This window comes from Mustela lutreola, chromosome 5 (assembly GCF_030435805.1).
Source record: "Mustela lutreola isolate mMusLut2 chromosome 5, mMusLut2.pri, whole genome shotgun sequence".
Lineage (NCBI taxonomy): Eukaryota > Metazoa > Chordata > Mammalia > Carnivora > Mustelidae > Mustela > Mustela lutreola.
The window spans coordinates 46,184,923-46,203,823 of NC_081294.1; the positions used below are offsets into that span (position 1 = coordinate 46,184,923).

At 40.7% G+C, this 18,901-nt stretch overlaps 1 protein-coding gene across 6 annotated transcripts in view; it reads right to left on the reverse strand.

The window, feature by feature from the left end:
• Nucleotides 1–1,584: 1,584 nt before the first annotated feature.
• The window catches only part of GEMIN5 (gem nuclear organelle associated protein 5), a 42,688-nt gene continuing 25,371 nt past the window's right edge, over nucleotides 1,585–18,901 (reverse strand). For 2 of the 6 annotated variants that reach the window (XM_059174125.1, XM_059174123.1), the window contains exons 17-28: nucleotides 17,280–17,393; nucleotides 16,647–16,769; nucleotides 15,369–15,464; nucleotides 14,812–14,949; nucleotides 13,210–13,357; nucleotides 10,317–10,436; nucleotides 9,703–9,913; nucleotides 7,831–8,079; nucleotides 6,177–6,339; nucleotides 4,908–5,412; nucleotides 3,471–3,567; nucleotides 1,585–2,905 (exon numbers count right to left, since the gene is read on the reverse strand). In XM_059174125.1, the coding sequence (XP_059030108.1) occupies nucleotides 2,738–2,905; nucleotides 3,471–3,567; nucleotides 4,908–5,412; nucleotides 6,177–6,339; nucleotides 7,831–8,079; nucleotides 9,703–9,913; nucleotides 10,317–10,436; nucleotides 13,210–13,357; nucleotides 14,812–14,949; nucleotides 15,369–15,464; nucleotides 16,647–16,769; nucleotides 17,280–17,393 (2,132 nt within the window). In that variant the 3' untranslated portion in view covers nucleotides 1,585–2,737. Of the gene's footprint in view, nucleotides 2,906–3,470; nucleotides 3,568–4,907; nucleotides 5,413–6,176; nucleotides 6,340–7,830; nucleotides 8,080–9,702; nucleotides 9,914–10,316; nucleotides 10,437–13,209; nucleotides 13,358–14,811; nucleotides 14,950–15,368; nucleotides 15,468–16,646; nucleotides 16,770–17,279; nucleotides 17,394–18,901 lie in introns of those variants that run through there. The other 4 variants (XM_059174124.1, XM_059174121.1, XM_059174126.1 and 1 more) reach the window with 3 other exon arrangements.

The window sequence follows — 18,901 nt, forward strand, 5'->3', positions numbered from 1 at the left end:
CAGTTTGAGTCTTAAATCTAAGCTGTTAATATTCTTTCAATTTCCTAACTTATTCCATAAGTTTCCACTGTACACCTTCTAGATACTGTAAATAGGAGCTAGGGATAAAAAAGCACATGGAAGACAAAATCTCTACCCTCACTGGAGTTTACAGTCTGTGTAGCCAAAGAGTACTTAATTCACAAAAGTACAATTTGTGACCTGTCAAGTATAAGACACTGATGTCCTTTAGGTTGAGGTTGAGGGGCAGTCTCTTGAGAAGGAACACTTAAGCTGAGATATAAGAGATGGGTAAAGAGTGGACCAGGCAAGAGAACAACATGGGTAAAACTACTGAGATGACAAGAAAAACGAGTGGGTTCCCACAGCCTAAGAGACCAGTGTGGGTGGAATCTAGAAACAAGGTGAAGTGTGTAAAAAGAGGCTAAGAGGTAAATGCTAGTATCGGGCAGGGCCCTGGAAGCCCTGCAAGGTGATCTTTTTCCCACTAACAATGGGGAAGTGCTGAAATAATTTTATTCCACTTACAATGGGACAGTAGTGAAATAATTTTTTTAAACAGGAAGTTGATAAGATTTGATTTGTAATTTGGACTTGTCATTGGTATATGAAGAATGGAGAATCAGTAATAAGAGCAGATTGAGAGGCAGTGGGAGGTGAGAGCAATCATCTGATTAATGAGGTGGTGGTTTGTATTAGAAGGTTTGGATTGGGTAAAGGAACAACACTAATTCTTCATTTGCCTATTGGTATCTACTTAGCTTGAGTCACCTCCTCAGTGCTTTGGCTCTTTGTGATTCTGATAATTAGGGAGATAGAAATGAAAACCATCTATTCAAATTGGAAGTGGCTTAACTACATTATCTAATATGGGAAAGAATTTGGGAGGAAATGGAATCTTGTCACTTCTGTTCTGGGTAGTTTCATTGCTTAGTTGTCTAGTAGTAACTCTTGTTCTTACTATAGCAGTAACTGAGGAGTGTGTATGATTCCTCCAAGCGCAGATGATGGTTCTGATAAACTGTGAAGAAGTTTAGAGTTTCTAGTTTAATAATACTGTTCTTTAAGTGGAAGGGAATAAATATTTTTCTGTCTCTGCAAGTGAAGCATTTGTTCATTTCAGTGAAGATTGTAGAGCTGGTATCTACTTCTCCACATAGCCATGCCTGTGTATAATCTTTGCAACCAAGATTTTCTATCCCTAGTAACAATGCATCTTCTTCCTCAAGTTCAAGTAACTGTGTAAAGAATCATGAGGATCTAAGTTCTACAATATTTGTTTTTTGGGGTTTAGCATTTTTAAATTCTAAAGCTAGGTCTAATTTATTTTTTTTAAAAAGATTTTATTTATTTATTTGAGAGAGAGAGAGAGAGATATCAACAAGTAGGCAGAGAGACTGAGCAGAGAGCACGATGTGGGCCTCCATCCCAGGACCCTGGGATCATGACCTGAGCTGAAGGCAGAGGCTTATTAACCCACTGCGCCAGCCAGGCACCCTAAAGCTAGGTCTAATTAAAACAAACAAAACCTCTGGTCAGTCAGATCTTTAAATAATGGTCTCTTAAACTCTTTCCTTCCAAGAGTTTCTGTTAATGAATTTTATTCTTGCTGCCACAACAATCCCAACTTAGAAAATAATTGAAAAATAAACCGGACACTCAAGCAGAAAAGTTTTCACAATGAATCCCAAAAGAAGATAGTTATACTATTGGGAAAGAGTGTTCCCTCCCACCCTTACACCAAACTATCTGATTTTTATGCCCCAGCAACTGGGATATTACAGAAACATCTCTTTCTGACATTGTTCAAGAGGATGCTCAGTAATGGAGGGGGGGGAATGAACAGGTTTTATAATTAAGTAGTATATAGGATCCCATTATGCTGAATTTGGAGTCCACTGATCCAAAAGTTACATACTGATCCAAAAGTTATATATGCAGAATTATTAATTTTTCTTCAAAGACTGTCTGTGGTTTTGATTCTCAAAGGGTCCTGTGATCCAGAAAAGATTGCAAGCCACTGAAACAGTAATTTCTTCCTGAGCTCTTTTGATCACCATTTCATTTTATAAAACTGAAGGGATAAGACACATTGTTTTAGTTATTTGTTCTTCTAATGCTTTAGTAAATGATTTATTCAAATAAGCAGTGACAAAAAACAATAAAACCAAATTTTTGATCTAAAGTTCAGATGGATGGTAGAGTCAACATGATGGGTAAAGGCCTATTTCACATTCTAAGTGAAGTCTTCGAAAGAACAGAAGGGGAGAACTCATATTAACAAAAAAGTAAGAAGAATGATACCAAGGCATAAAATGTAGCAATTCTGTCTCCAACAAGAATGACATGTTTACCATCAGGTGAAGTATTTATAAAGGTAGCTTGTGTTTAAGAACATAACACTTTGGGTAATTAAAAAGTTTCTCCTCTTTGGGTGAAACCTACATAAGGCTTTAGAGTTGACCAACGATCACACTGCAGGTGTTAATTCTGAAAACCTACTGCTGGCTTTTCATGATCCTTGCTCCAGGAGGAAACCACAGTTGAGTCCAAAGTCTGATTCCACGATGTGTAAGGTAGAACAGAGTCCATTCAAACTTGACCCTCATTTGTATTACTTCGATCACTGCAAAAACACCTAGGGATGAGCGTGAATGTCTGGCATGGTATAACTGTAGAGATGAAGGGTGTCACAGGTTTTGAATTTGGCACAGTTTTCTTAGAGGTCCTTGAAAATTCACGTGCAGAAGGTCTCGCAGTATCTTTTGTAAACTTTAGTGTTGCCGTATTTCTGAAGGAGTTCTTGGGCCTGTTGCTGCATGTCTTGGGTCACGCTGCCAGGACACTGGGACCCAATGTGAAGCAGGATAAGGCAGCACTCCAGCACATCGGGGAAGGGCCAGATCTGAAAGATGACATGGGAAGGAAGCATTTACAAAAGAGCCACATATACCTGCTTAGAGGCACCAGCAATTCAGTCTCATCTAGTGATACTTCTCCGGCATGACTGAGCCATTTCCCTTATAAGGCTCTTCATCAGTTACTCTAAGGTTAGAGGATAATCAAAACTGGGATATCCTTTCTCAAATGAAAGAATCTGTCTCTAGAGCCCTATTTAATTAATTTAAATCATGGTTCTCTTTTAATGGCACGGCCACATTCAAATACACCCAGTCCATCTATAAGTTATCAAATACATGGTACCAATTTTTATTTTACCTTCCAATTCTAAAATTTGTTCCATTTTGCTAAAGAATGAGGTATAAAATTTGCTTGTGTTGTCAATAATCCTATTCTCACAAAACATTTTAGTTAACCAGACACAATGAGATCCTAAACTTTTAAGCATATACAGATGTGAAGAGACTTCAGAAATGGTACAGAGAATCAGATGACCTTAAATAATTTGGTATAGTCAATTGATAATATAAAAAATCATGTTTTACCAAGTGAACTGTTATAAATCTTACCTTAACACTCTCAGGAAATTTAGCTATTTTCTCATTTGCCTCTGTAAGCCTTTTGGTTAATTCAGGCAGAGAAAGTGGCTGATTTTTTTCTTCTTTACTAGTAATAATAAAAACAAGTGTAAGTCATATGCGTTGCCCCACATAACTTTTAACTTATCCTATAAGTAAAATTCTTTTGTCATCTGGGTCTTATCTCTTAATCTCTTATCTTTAATATAGAGGTCAAGAGGAGGGAATTTAATGTGATGTTAAGTTTTCAAAATGTAATACCATTCCTCACTATTTTCCAAATCCCCACTTCTTAGACACTTAGCTCTAATGAAAGTTTAGGACCTCAAGGGGATTCAGTTCTGCAGCTAAGTGCAGAAAGCCTGGATTTCTCTGGGGAACAGACATAGCTGGGGCTCCTAATCGTAGGTGTACGGATGCACATTTTTTCTGTGAAGAGTGTCTTAAGCTTGTTAAAGGAGTCATGTGATTCAGAGGTTAAGAGCTGCAGGGCTGGAGAACTTTTTAGTGTTTTTCTTGTTAATAAAACCAAGCCTAACGCTGCCTAGAATGTGGTGGCTTACTGGAGAAGTGACTTAAAACTCTGACTCAAGATTTCAGTGGGAGCCTCCCCCCCAGCCCATCGGAGTGTTTATACAGCAATAAATGTATAAGTGTTTATACAGCAATTAATTTTTTTTCAGTTACTAATACAAGTATCACTTATCAGTTTATTAATGGTACTAATTACTATGTTTTAAGTCTTGCTTGGGAGACTGTCTATGTAAAAGGCACTCAGTATAATAACCAATCAGTAACTGTTAATCACTACAAATGCCCAAGGCAGAAGGCCCTGTAACAGTGCAGATGAGCTTTACAGTGATTGGTGATTAGCCCCTGTCATCCACCTGTCCCCTGTGTTCAAAAGAAATGAGGGTGCTACAGCATTCTGATCACTTGGGATTTTCTCAATTCAGCATGCACTTTTGTACGCTACCCTTTTTGTGTATTTTCTGGGATAGCACAGAATGGTTGAAAAACTGGTTTTCATTAATGACGTGATAATTCAACTCCCCATTTTAATTGGTTAGTTTTTTTTTTTTGGGGGGGGGATCTACTTTTTGCTCAAAGGTAGGATTTTATTGTCTGTCCTACTGTTACTGACATTATTCTTGATTTCATTTAATTGCCCCAACAAGCGAGGTAGGAGTAGGTAATCCCAATTATAGATGAGGGAACGAAAGCTCAGGAACATTAAGAATCTTGCCTGAGGTCACTCGGTAGAGCCAGGATTAGAACCCCAGGTTGGACTCCGAGGCTGGTGCATGCTACATTATGGTGCTGGCAAGTGACCTCATCAGGCTCATCATGTGCTGATTTTTATCTGATGATGATGTGGGAACTCAGCAGGGTATTTCCAATTCCACCTTATACCGACTCATTACTTACCACTCATTCTGAGGACTAGAAAGGGACTGTTCTGCTGCCTGCTCAGATTCATTCTTATCAGGACCGTTTGTTGTAGATTTACAGACTTGACTCTTCTGGTGTTGGCGGATCATTTCTGCCAAGGTCTCTTGGACTTCAGCAACGGTTCTCTGTGAGTTTTGGAGACTGGCGTGCTTTTCTGAAAAGAGCTCTTTACAAGTGATTAGCATTTGCTTGCTTTCTTCTGTGAGTCTCACATCTAATTCTGGAGGCCTGTTTGGCTCTGGCTGAGAATCTCCGGAGTCCGTTTCTTCAGGGGTGGCATTGTTTATCTGCTGGCTTTGCTCAACAGAGGCTGTCCTTCTGTGAGCAGCTCTTACCCAAACACTGGATTTGGGGCAATGCCTGGAGAGAGACCACCAAAATTCATACAGATGTCCATAAATAAAAAAGGCCTCCAAACTTTTGAAAGCTGGTGTGATGAGGGACTGAGGTTCACCCAGTTTGTGCTTTAGATGGTCACAGCCTAGAAGAAGAAAAGGATTTAGGGTTGTGTGTTTCTTTATCTGCTAGAAATCTGGCCCCTCCCCTTACATTTGCTATCACCCACGGAGAGGATCTCAATAAAGGACAGCTGTGATCCATGGGACCACATGCCCTTCACCAAAAGTCAACCAGAGCTAAACATCTTGTGACCTAGGACAGTATTCTTGTTGCTGTAGTCTATGTGTCAAAGCGTTATAGAAAAATAACCCATCCTCCTATGAAAGCTCTGGGGGGGGGCTAGTATCCCACTATGTTTCTGAAAAATCACAGTGATTTAGTTTAGTGACTATGCAGCTCAAAGAATATCTTTCTGCTGTACTTCTCTATTTTTTTAAAATTCATTCGTTTGTTTTAAATGTTTCTCTACACCCAGTGTGGGGCTCAAAGTTATAATCCTGAGATCAAGAGTTGCCTGCTCCTCCAACTGAGCCAGCCAAGCACCCCATGAGCTTTTCCATTCTTAACTGACTGGTGAACACATTACTATTTCTCTCAAACTGAGTAGGAGAATTTATAGACGACAGTGTGGTAGATAAGGCAGGTAGGGCCAGGTAAAGGAAGACAGCTCAGTCATTCTGGCTACCTCTTAAGGAGCTTGGGTAAGAGAATTCAAACTTGGTGCTAAATGACATAGCTGGCTGGTCTCTATCTTTCAGTGATGTATGTCGTGCTAGTGCCACACCACTGGTGGTGGTTTTATCATCCATTAGTAGGCATGCCCCAGCAGAAGTGGGGGTCATTTACCCTCAGGAAGAAAGGCTGAGTGCACTTCCTGCATGATGGTGAAGTTTCCCGAGTCGTAGCTCCGGACCACAGCCCGAAGCAGGGCTTCCACAGCTGCGTCCCAGGAGGCCACTTGCTGGCTCAGCACTGCCAACGTCAGGTCATGGCAAATGTGAAGCAGAAGCTGGAGGGAGGAGCCAGAGTTTCAGTTAAACATTCTCCCACAGCAAGCACTGGGATGATACCAGAATATTCCTACTGACTGCACCTGGACCAAGTACAGACCATGTACATTTAAGAAAGCTCCTCATATCTCCAACACCCATTTTTGCTTCCGTATCTGAGAAACTTTCCTACCTAGTTGCACAGTAACATAACATACCTTGTCTGGTGTCAAAGTCTGTTCATGCTAAAAAAAAAAATGCCTTGACATTTGTATTTAATTAAAACAAAAACTGAGTTTTGGAACTAAGAGTTATAATTCAACCAACCAAGCTGGAGTATAATTAAAATTTATAGGGAGCAATTTGATGAGTTTTGATAAATACATCTATCTGTATAGATATAAATGCTACAATCACCACCACCATCAAAACCTAGAACATTTTCATCAGTGTAAAATATCCCCGTGTACCCCTCTGCACACACTCTCCTCTCCCCAACCTGACAACCACTGATCTGGTTTTGACCATATAAATTTTGTCTTTTCTTGAATTCATATAAATAGAACCACAGAGTATACAGTCTTTTGTGTCTTCCTTCTTTCACTTGTCATAACAGTCTCAGGATTTGCTGACAGTATCTGTATGTCACTAGTTCGGACGTTTTTAGGGTTGCAAAGTATTCTACTGTATGGATATAACATAGTCTGCATATCCATTCACCAGATGGACATTTGGGTTGTTTTTCATTTTTGGTTGTTGTGAACTAAGCTGCAACAGACATTTGTGTACAAGTACGTGCGGATACCTGATTTCTTGTCTTTTAGTGAAATATCTAGGCAGTGGGAATGCTGGGCCATTGAGCATGTCTATGTTTAACTTCATAAAAAACTGCCAGACTGTTTTGCAAAGTGCTATGTATCATTTGAGGAAGTCTTGTGTCTCATAAATATTGTGCCCTCATTTTCCAAAGAACAAGCAGATAAACTGGTATCTATTTATAGCACGTTTACAGCTGTTACAGTGGATCAACTGTATCTCCTTGCATCAATACAGAGTGATTTTACAAACTGCTCACTGAAAGAAGCAAGGTACAAAATACATATGGCCTGACGTAGGGGCTGCCTCTAGTGAGCTAGCAAAGGGGAACGGGTACCAGGAACTTCAACCTTACTGTATTTCTTTTACTAAAAACTAGTACATACAAAACAAAACCAGAGAACTATGAAGCAAAACTGACAAAAGGTGACCATCCGTTAGTTAATTCTGATTGATGGGTATTCTATTTTTCTCTACACTTTTCTGTATTTTTAGACTTTTTTTCTAATTTTTTTTTAAGAGAAGACTGAGCAAGACTAACTTCAAAGCCAAAGGGCTTTAATCAGTCTGGAGATCTTTCCAGGTTGCCTGGCCTGCCTTGGTCTTTTCTGAACCACAAACTGGCATTCAGCTTGTTTCCTTATTATGCTGGACACAGACTACGGAAGTCTTACTAGAGAGTATAGACAGGGTACCTGTTTGGAGGGAGTGTTATTTGTAGGCGATGGGTACTTGATACTCTGCAGTTGCTGCAGGGCTGCCTGGTACTGCTCTGGGCTCTCCAGGCTGAAGGTGCTCTTCCATACAGCGGTCACCCTCTCCACAAAGGGCCCTGCAGTGCCTGTAGCCCAGGTGTTGTAGGAAGAGCTTTTGGCCTCTAAAAGCTGCCTGTCCTCCAGGTGCTTGGACAGTAGCTCAAGAAGGCAAAACACCAGTCTTTGTCCCTGGAACCCAACAACAAAGGATAGGAACTGTTAGGCAGCGGGAGTGCCTGATCGTCTTGAGAGCTCTCCGTTTCTCAGTGTGTTCCCCATTATATCTGCAGCAACCAAACCCTGTCGTGGGCTGCCTCTGGATACTGTGAGTCATGAGTGATGGGGGGAAAAGGATGTGATCTAATAGACATTTTTCCAGACGCCGTTGCAGGGATCCTCGAAGTAGCCAGGACCCAAGCAAACATTTTTATAACGCAGAACCCCAACTGTAGCTCTCCCCACTATAACATAAACCACATGCTGGCCAGCCACCCAAGACTTGTGGCCCAGTTTGAGAAAAGATGGCCTGGATTCATCCAGTTCTTAGCCCCTGCCCAAACTTTAGATTAAAGGATACAGAAGTAAAGTGTAATGGGCAGAAGGTGCTAGAGCAGATAAGCTGTGTAGTTCTGAGGGTTGGGGTAGGTATTAAGGCAGCCTGTCTCAGCAGGTTTAAGAGGGAGTCAGCTGGAAGAGAAGAAGCTCTTCTAGAAGAAGAGGATTAGAAGCTCAGAGAGAAGCCCTAGAAGCCCTAGTCTAGCAAAAAGAAAATCTTTCTTTTCTAGCCCTAGTCTAGCAAAAAGATTTTCTTTTTGCTGGACTTCCAGTTGCTACGAGATTCGTGTGTAGCCTTATAATATCTTCTCAGTTAGGCTTGGGAAGGCCTCTGTTGATGAGCCAAAATAGCCTCATCATTATCAACAGCATTTAGCATAAAGTTGAAGGTTTTCTTGCTTTGATGAGGATGCTGCTTAAGAGAAAAAAAAGAAATGCTAAATAACCATTTTTGGAAATTTCTTTTTTTTTTGCTATGGACAAATAAAACTCTCTCAAGATTTGGTCACTTTATAAATAATACACAAATGACACTATCTTTGAGGGTATACTACTTTTGCCTCCGTTTTTATTTTGCAGTTCCCAGAAGGCTACTGTTTTTCTTGGGCTATGAATATTTAGCTAGGAACTGTCTTTAGGCCCAGTAACGCTACTAGGGAAAGAGGAATTTACAAAGTTCATATTAGTAACTGGCCAGCAAAGTTATCTAAAATGGATCAAATGTTTATATGTTTTGGAAATTCAGAGTGCTGATGCTTTTAAAGTAATCTCGGTTTTGAGTGGTAAATTACTCATTTTTAACCAGAAAGGGATAAAGTAGACACTTAACAAAATACTGATTTTACCACACTTCTCTATGGTTGAAAGCTAACATGGAGTGCAGTGACAGAGCCATGATTTCGGTCAGATGTTAATCCCTCTTCCTCTCCTTCTTCAAAGAAGACCTGATGACCCCAACGAAGAAACACCAGACCGGAGCCCAGGGGCTGAGCGAACTCAAGTCTACTCATACATGTTGTACCCAAATTGCTAAGGCAGGAGAGTCACTGCGAATGGTTATGTTCTCTCTTTGAATACGGCAACTGACAAGCCACGGTACTTCCACGGGAGAGCAGGGCCAGGGTTTGCGAGACACCTCTGAGGAGACCTGCCTAATTGGCATAGCTTGTTCAACTGGGTTATTAATTTGAAATTGAACTAGAAAAGGACTTGGGGCCCTTCCCTCTTAAATACCAGGAGATACAGTAACAGACTGACCTTTAGACTTTCATGTAGCTTCAGGGCTTCCTGGGCTCCCGCCCAGTTCCTGGCCAAAAGCAGCTCCTGGGCACAGCGGAGAGCCAGGGAAGAGGACAACTCATTCTCTCCTACAATTGAAGCCAACTCCGCAGCCGTCTTGAGTGATGCTGCGTCCCCCTTCTTGGACAAAACTTTGGCTGCGTCGTAAGCACAAGCAGCCCCTAAATAGCTGTGACAGAGAAGAAAACCCCAACGTGTCACAAGCAGATCTCCGTTCCCTCTTCCACTGCCATACACAGGATGAGTGATAGCGTCACACGGGATAAGGATATAAAGGAACCTCAACATTTGCTGAACCGAAGAGTCTTCATTCCCTTCCAGTTTCCCTGTTTGATGGTAAAGACATCACTAGAAGAAGGGGACCTCCTGAGTCTGCTAGTGAGGTTTCCTGAATAGTTACGGTGATTCAAATAAATACTGAGGAGGCAGGTCCTGATGAATCCTACGAAGCTGGGTTTAATACACATATGCCTTTTTATTTTCTAGTCACGTTACCCCCCCACCCACCCTTCACTTACTGTTCTTATCCTGTTCCTCTATGTTCCGATTCATGCCTGTTCCCTCAGGCTTACCATTTGGCGGCTACAGCATAATGGCCATCTTTTTCCAGGATGGCTCCCCAGGTGAGGTACAGGTCCTTTAGGATCGGGTCTTCTGGGCGCAGTCGGGCCTTGGCAACTGCAATAGCTTCCCTAGAGGCAAGAACAGATATTGGCCAATTTGAAAAGGCTAGAAGATAGGACAAACTGTCCCTCTTGTATTGTTCAAAAGTTCCAACAGCCTAAGAAAAACCGTTTTACTGTGTTATGGAAGACTTTAAAACCACATGCTTAGCTCAGTTCTTTCCCTAGGTCAGCAGTTCTTAAAGTATGGTTTGTGGATTCCTGGGGGTCCCCAAGTCCTGTCACTTCACAGAAAACCACCACCTATACTGTCGCCAGTGATAAAATTTGATCTTTCAAGTGAAAACTAGAATTTTAGGAAATCTGTGCCTGCTGCTGTGGCCTGATCACTTCCCAAAAGTTAAAGATTCTTCTGAAGACACTGATGGTGATATTAAAGAATGTGACTTTTTTGGGGGGATATTTTATAATGAAACGTGTTGACATTGGGAGTATCTATATAATTCTGTGAGCTAATATCTTCCAGGTGACATACAACTTCTGAGTTGCACCGACAAAGTTGTAGCTGGAGTTGAAATATTTTGGATTAAGTGGATCTAGGCAGAGGAATGTTCAAGAGGTATTTTGAGACAACCACCTGTAGCCACGATAGAGTAACAGGGACCAGACTTACCCTCCTGCCACAAAACTAGACAAAATGTGTCTAGCGCAGGAGTGTCATCCTGGAGAGAGGGGAACCAAGGACATGAGCCCTGTCAGGGACCCCCTGCAGCCATCTTCCTATAGAGAACCCCAGCAGAGCCTCAGCAGTCTCATCAAGTGGAGGAGAGACAAAGCAATTGGAATTTGAGGGCCAGGATGATAGGAAGGAAGAAGCCGTCCAGAGAAGGGTCTATAGAACTCTGCGGATCCCATGGAGTCTTTGGCTAAACACAAAGGCCATACATGTGTAGGAAACTCTTCAAGGCTAGACAAAGACCAACCAGGGAAGTGTAAGCTCAGTAATTCCCAGAGCTCACTTTGGGGCCTTGGGGACTTTTGTGTTTTGACTAGCCAGACATCTGAGTTCTGATTTGTTGAATACACAAGGCAGTCAGTAAAGACACCAGAAGGTAGAAGGACAAACCAATTCTAGAGTACAGATTTCCCTAAACTTGTCCTAAAAAAGCCATGGAAAGATCAAGCTGATCCAGAGCAACTTTTAAAGATTTTATTTATTCATTTGAAGGAGTGAGTGAGTGAGCGAGCAAGCACGAGCTGTGGGAGGGGCAGAGGGAGTGGGAGAGGGAGAAGCAGGCTCCTCCCTGGGCAGGGAACCCTGACATGGGGCTTGATCCCAGGACCCCATAATCACTACCTGAGCTGAAGTCAGCTGCTTAGCCGACTGAACCACCCAGACTCCCCAGGTCCATAGCAACTTTAATGCTCTCTAAAACAGAGTTCAACTCACTCTAAAGGAAGACAGACTAAGACAGAATAAAGAAAAAGAAAGTCTCTTTAAAGCCATCACATCAAAAGACTGAAAATCAGTGATGGAGAAAGTCCTAAAAACAGTAAGAGAAAAATGACATAGTTCCTATATAAAAAGGTGAGATTAAATGCAGTAGTCAAGTCAAAACCAACATAAGAGAAAACAATGTCATCTTTGATGCCGTGAAAGACAAAAACTGCCAGAGGAAGATCCTTTAAAATGAAGGCAAAATTAAAGGCTTTTATAGACAAACAAGTTGATGGAATTGGTTGCCAGAAGAATCACACTACAAGAGTGAAGATCTTGTTCAGGTCAAGAAGGAGCTGATAGCAATTAGAACCTTGGAGGACCTATATAAGAGAATGAAAAATGCTGGAAATACATATATGGGCAAATATTAAAAAAGCATTTTAAAACTAATAAAAATTTTTATAAAAAGATGGTTAAAAAAAGATGACAGGTTAAAGCAAAACTTCTAATAGTGTAATGTGGGACTGTAACATGTCAAATACATGACAACAGCAGAAAGGACAGGGAGGAAGGAAAGAAATACATTGTCTATAAGAAGTAATAAAATACCATTTGAAAGTGAACTGTGATAAATTAAAAATGCTAATCATTACAAGCTGTCAAGCAACCATAAAATAAATGAATAGGAGTACAGCTAATAAGCCAGAGAGAAAAAAAAATATTCAACTGATTCAAAAGAAAGCAGGAAAAGACAAAATGAACAAATAATAGATGGGACAAGAAGCAAGATGGTAAATTTTAATCGCACTAATATTCACATTGATTGTAAATGGCTTACGCACTCCAATTAAAAGACAGAAACCAGCAGACTGGGTAAAAACAAGACCCAGTTGTATGCTGTTTACAAGAGATATTCCATTTCTTTTGTTTGTCACCACCTACAAATGTTATTATGGCGGAAGTGCAATGACTTGCATAGGAAGGGGCATACCGATCTCAGGAGAGAGGTATTTCTAGAGAAGGGATGAGGACAGAATTGGAGAAAGGCAATTCGACCAAATCTGGAATGTTGTACTTAGAACTGGGGGCATGGGGAGCTTTATGGGGTGGCTGGCAAGATCCTGTCCCATTTGTATCACACTGTTTTCTCTATTTGTGTTACTTCAGGGATAAAGAAGTTCTGAAAAAACAATCAGTGGCAAACACTGATAAAAATTAACATTTGTTGAGTACAGGTTGTGGGTGCATTAATGCTCGTTAAACTAATATATGCATATTTCTGTATGTTTGAGATGTTTAATTATAAAACGAGGTTTGTGCTGGTTATCAGTAAGCAGAGCTGCTTAGCAGATAAATTTCACATCTTGTCCAACTATTGGTTCAACTGAGGGTCATACAAACCTGTAGAAATGATTGGACTTGAGCAGCTCTACAGCTTCATATACTTTGTGGATAGAAAGTAGGTGAGAGGCAGCCTTGACATATTGATCTTGAAAACACAGCTGTTTGGCAAAAGCTTCCACGGCCCACAGCCACACATGGTAGCCGGCTTTTAAAAAAAAAAAAAAAAAAAAAAAAAAGGTGGTTGAATAAAAATCAGGTTAAGGGGGAAAAAAGCACATATAGACATCTGGGTTGGAAATGCTTTTGTTTTAGTAACTGCATTAAGTACATTTAGATTCTTTTTTTTTTTTTTTTTTTAAAGATTTTATTTATTTATTTGAGAGAGAGACAGTGAGAGAGAGCATGAGCGAGGAGAAGGTCAGAGAGCCGAGAAGGTCAGAGAGCGAAGCAGACTCCCCATGGATCTGGGAGCCCGATGCGGGACTCGATCCCGGGACCCCGGGATCATGACCTGAGCCGAAGGCAGTCGTCCAACCAACTGAGCCACCCAGGCGTCCCAAGTACATTTAGATTCTAATTGAGTTGCCATTACAGATCCCCTGCTTCATCTACTCTCCCAAATTCTACATTTTAAAACATTATTTTTTTCTTTGATTATATAACACATACAAAATAGTGTAAAATTCAAAAGGTACAAGAGTATGGATGTCAGGACAATGATTACCCTTGTTGGGGTGTGTGGAGACTGACTGAAAAGCAGCATGAGAGAAGCTTCCAGCATGCTGGTAGTGTTAACACTTCTTGATATGGGTGTCGGTTTTAAGGGTGTATTCAAGTTTGTGAAATTCATTGTCAGTCACGACAATGACCTGTGTACTTCTCTCTCTTTATATATAAATAGTATACTTGAATACAGTTAAAAACTGGGTATGGCATAAAAGCTTTCCTTGTTATCCGGGCATCTCCCCACCCAAGCTCGTCCAGATTTCTTTCCCTGAAGAAAACCATTATTATTAGTTTCTTTTGAAACCTTTTTGAAATAGTCCGTGAAGACATATTTAAATAAAAATGACAGAGTAGTAAATATTGTTGTGCATCTACACTTTGACTCTTTTCACTTACTACACTTTGGAGCTCCGTTCCATATCAGAATGCAAAGAGTTGCCTCATTCTTTCATAGGAGCTCCTACTGTCTAGAGGTATGAGATTTAACTGGTCTCTTCCTGATGGACAGAGAGGTTCTTGGGATCTTTTGCTATTACAAATACTGCTATAATGATAGCCCGTGTATACCTGTCATTTTGCATGTGTGAGTATGGTTAATTCCCACACTTAGAATTGCTAAGTTAAGGTTATTAGACATGACCAAACTGTCCTGCAAGAGAGGTTCATCTTTTTAAAAGATTTTATTTATTTGAGAGAGAGTGTGTGGGAGAGAGCATGAGCCCAGAGGTGGGGGTGGGGTTGCAGAGGGAGAAGGAGAAGCAGACGCCCAGTGGAGCAGGTAGCCTGATGTGGGGCTCTATCCCAGGACTCCAAGATCATTACCTGAGCTGAAGGCAGACACTTAACCAACTGAGCCACCCAGGCGCTGGAAGAGTGTCCATCTTTAGCAGACTTAAGCTCAAGGTGAAAGAACTGTTGTTGAGAAGAACATACCAACTGGCGCCATAGCCACAAGACTGTCTGTCAGCTCCCCTCTTTCCGCTGCAGTCTGAAGAACACCTTTTAGATCTCCTTTCCAAAGCATTAGCTGGTGAAATAACTCGGGGTGGCCATTTTCCAAGTGACCTTTTCCTGTTTGGAGGAGAGAGAATGTTGGGAAAATGTTTCAGAAACCTCTGTCAACACAGACTTCTGGAGTAAGAAAGGCCAGATGAAAGAGGAACAAACTCCTAGAATACGCTGTTGCCAGCTGCTGGGAGAGTCATCTCCCAGAGTGTTCATAATGTGGTGTGAGGCCCACTCAGTCCCTCGTCCACCCGCTCGCTCACTTTCACGTATGTTCACAGTGAACACTGTATGTTCCGGGACCTATGACAGATGCGAGGGGTATATGGGAATGAATATGCAGACCAGGCAGCTCAAAACCTAGTTAGTTGACATGTAAAATGAGCCATTAGGATGTTCCAGGAAGACAGTCATAATAGAGATACGGATAAGGAGTTAGGAAAGCATAAAGACAGACTGCATTATGCTGACTGGATCTGCCTCACCTTCGACTTCAATCATTCTGTACAGGGCCCCCCGGTCTGTGAAAAGCCCCAGGTGAAATCTTTCCTCAAGATCAGCAGACACCTCCTTATTTAGCTCTGCTAATTCAAAAAGACAAAGAAAATGAGGTTACTGTTTTCGGTCCAATTCTCCAAATATATGTCCAGAACACCCCTTTCAGAGAGTGAAAAGAAGAGTCTTTGGGACCTTGTTTACCCTAACAGAGACCCCTGCTGGTTACAAGGGTAGAAAATAGGAGAATACTTTGGAGTTTGTTAAACTCAGCCTTGGCAAAATCCAATGAGATAATTTAGTTTACAGATTGCTCAAATAAAGATTTGGGGAAAAAAAGGATGTAAAAAGCAAATCCCAAATTCAACATGTATTTTGAATGCAGTAGAAAACAAAACAAAAAAAAACTAACAAAGGTCCTTAACATTCACTAGGATCTACCACGGAGGGATGCAGTATTCATTTTGTTTTTAAAAAAGTCACACGAGCAATTTTCCAGTAAGGTTAATAATGTAAAACTATATGATTAGATGTATTAAGTTACAGGAAGTCATCAAAAAATCCCCCGAAGAGGATTATGTATATAAGAAGAGCACAAAATATTCCTGGAGAGAGACAGAAACTGGTAATAGTGTGGCCTTAAGGGGAAATGGGAGAAGTAGGTATCAGGGAATATAAAAAACATTTACATTCTTTTTGAATCTTTGAGTATCATTTTATCATATGCATCCTGTTTTAATATGTAAAATGCAAAATTAAAAAAAAATACTTGCTCAAATATCAAAATAATAGGCACTGAATGAGGGCTTTGCAAAAGTAAAATAAAAAAACCTTCTTAAACAAAAACTTCCACCAAAATTCTAAAAAAGGAACTGCCATCTTATGGGTGTATTTCTAATAAGCAAGATTTTTTTTTTCCCCCTACATGAAGATACTGTTTCCTGAGGAAAAGACAGTTGAAGGAATTGACTCATGCTGAGCTATTTAAGCCATCATACAAATTCTGGCACATAGATGGCTGGTAACAACTCAATTTATAACAATAAATCAGAGCACTGCCTCTCAAAGTCACTGGGGAGTGCGGACAGTGGATCAGAATGGGGAGCCTGGCACTGCGGTCTGGGTGGGGAGGGAAACCTGGAAGAGAATGTAGAAATACAAACAGTTTTAGACATTGGTTTGCACATTCATTCAACAAATATACAAGCACCTCTCATGAGCTAGTTCCCAGAAGACTACGGATGGGCCAAGGAAGTCTGTTTTTGTACCTTTGGAGTGTTTTGCAGTTGCTAATACCAAACAGTCCTGATGAAGCTCCTCCTTGGACCTGTGGTCCAGGCTGGTAGTCAGTGGAAGCATGGAACGAGCTTTTCGCTTCTTGGTTAAGGATTCTGAAATGTAATAAAAATACAGACTGCCTGAAGAAGAGCTGACCTGAAGAAGACTGCCTGAAGAAGAGCTGACCAGAATCAGTGACAGTAACCTACTGAAAGGATACTGCTGGGCATCAGAAAAATTCCTATGCTTACAAAGCTTTCAAGTTAAATTAGCTGGGGGCAGTGTTTACAACACACACACACACACACACGCGCACACACACACACACACACACACACTCGTCGCTGTGAACACCCTGTGAAGCATTATCAACAGCTGCAAAATGACACCTCGCCAGGAAAACATTAAAAAGTGTTTAAAGTTGTTTAAGTGTTTAAGCTGTTTAAAAACATGATCCAAAACTGAAACAATCAAGTCAACAAACAAATACTTAAAACCTAAAAAAACAAACAAAAACCCCAACAAAAAACCAACAACAATAAGAACCAAACACTATGGAGTTTGTGGTTGCATGTGATACTTGAGGGTGCTTTCACAAAATATTTTAATCATTAGACACCAACCTGGCTTCTCTTTAGGTGGCTCCTTCTTCAGTAAAGTGACTTTGTTATTAACAGTGACCTTTGACTTTTCAAAGCCTAACGAAACCGGGGTGCAGGTAACTGGTTCTCTAGAAGCTACATCATGGGGGATAAAGAAAAAAAGTTTGGAGGACAATGCAGAATCTAGTTCTTTTTAATAATTAAGAAGTATGCTAGGATTAAGTGTGATTTTATGTATTCCATAAAAGGAGAGAAGATACTCCGGAAAGGAAACGTGCAGTCTTCCTTTTCCCGTCTCACAAACTGTCTGTCCTAGGAACTCGGACTAATTGGGCTAAGAAGAAGTTGTTTCTAGCCCCCACAGTTTTATACCACAGGCCCAGGAGTTCTGAAACTTTGCTCAGATGGCACAACACTTCTTAATCTATTTAGATGACAAAGTACTAACAGCATGCTTAATTACAATAGAGAACATTAAGGGTATGTGATATGGAGTCACAATCCTTTAAAAAAGAAAAAAAGCCCCACTGTTGATCTACAGGGGTCAAGGACACTTTGTGCAACCATTTTGTGATAAAGAGGTATTTTGATGAGCCTTAAAAAAATAAATAAACCCATTAAACTTTTAGCTCTTTATTTTCCTAAACTATGAGTCCAACAGCCATTCCTTGGGATAGAAAGGGTCTGGATGTACCTGTACCATAGACTTAGGCCATTTTAATTCTGTCACATCCAAATATTTCATTTTAGAATTAAACATGAGTCACTGCTTCTATTTATACTTTCTGCTCTTTAATCATTTTATTTTATTTTATTTTTTTTAATATTTTATTTATTTATTTGACAGACAGAGATCACAAGTAGGCAGAGAGGCAGGCAGAGAGAGAAGTGGAAGCAGGCTCCCCGCTGAGCAGAGAGCCCGATGTGGGGCTCGATCCCAGGACCCTGGGATCATGACCTGAGCCGAAAGCAGAGGCTTTAACCCACTGAGCCACCCAGGCGCCCCTCTTTAATCATTTTAATAGGTCATAGGCACCACAACTTGAAAGTAAACATATAAAAAAAGAAAGTACTAAAATTTCATCCAGTAATACTTTTTCTCTTCAAACTAGGAACAGACTACATTAGAAAATTAGGGACAAAGCCCTGAAAAACTGTTCTGTGAGAAATCTAACTGCCATGATAGCTTACCAAACTAGAAGAACCTAACTCATATTTTTTTCAGAAACAACAACACAGACACACTAGGTACAAACCCAGTTATGAAGGATGAGAACTTTTGAGTTTCCAGAGTGGTGGTAGCTTCTAGGCCAGATATTTGTACACAGTGGTTTCTTTCAGTAACTGTCTAGATGTCCTAGACATCTGGGACTGGGAAAACTTCTCCCATATGCATGTCTATGGATAGATGCCCCTGGTTTCACTTTGCCCCATAGTCTTGTCCTCATTAGTAAGAAGTTTTTTCTGAAGACCTTCACTATTTCTATGCCAGGCTTCCACCAGATTCCCTTTAACACTTCAGAGGTTTACAATACAGGCTTAAAACAACTCTTTAAGAAACTAATGCAGTTTCTGACGGCACCAAAGATACAACCTAAGTTAAAGGGATGGGACAGTAAGTAGGTCAAAGGCAGTGAAGTTTC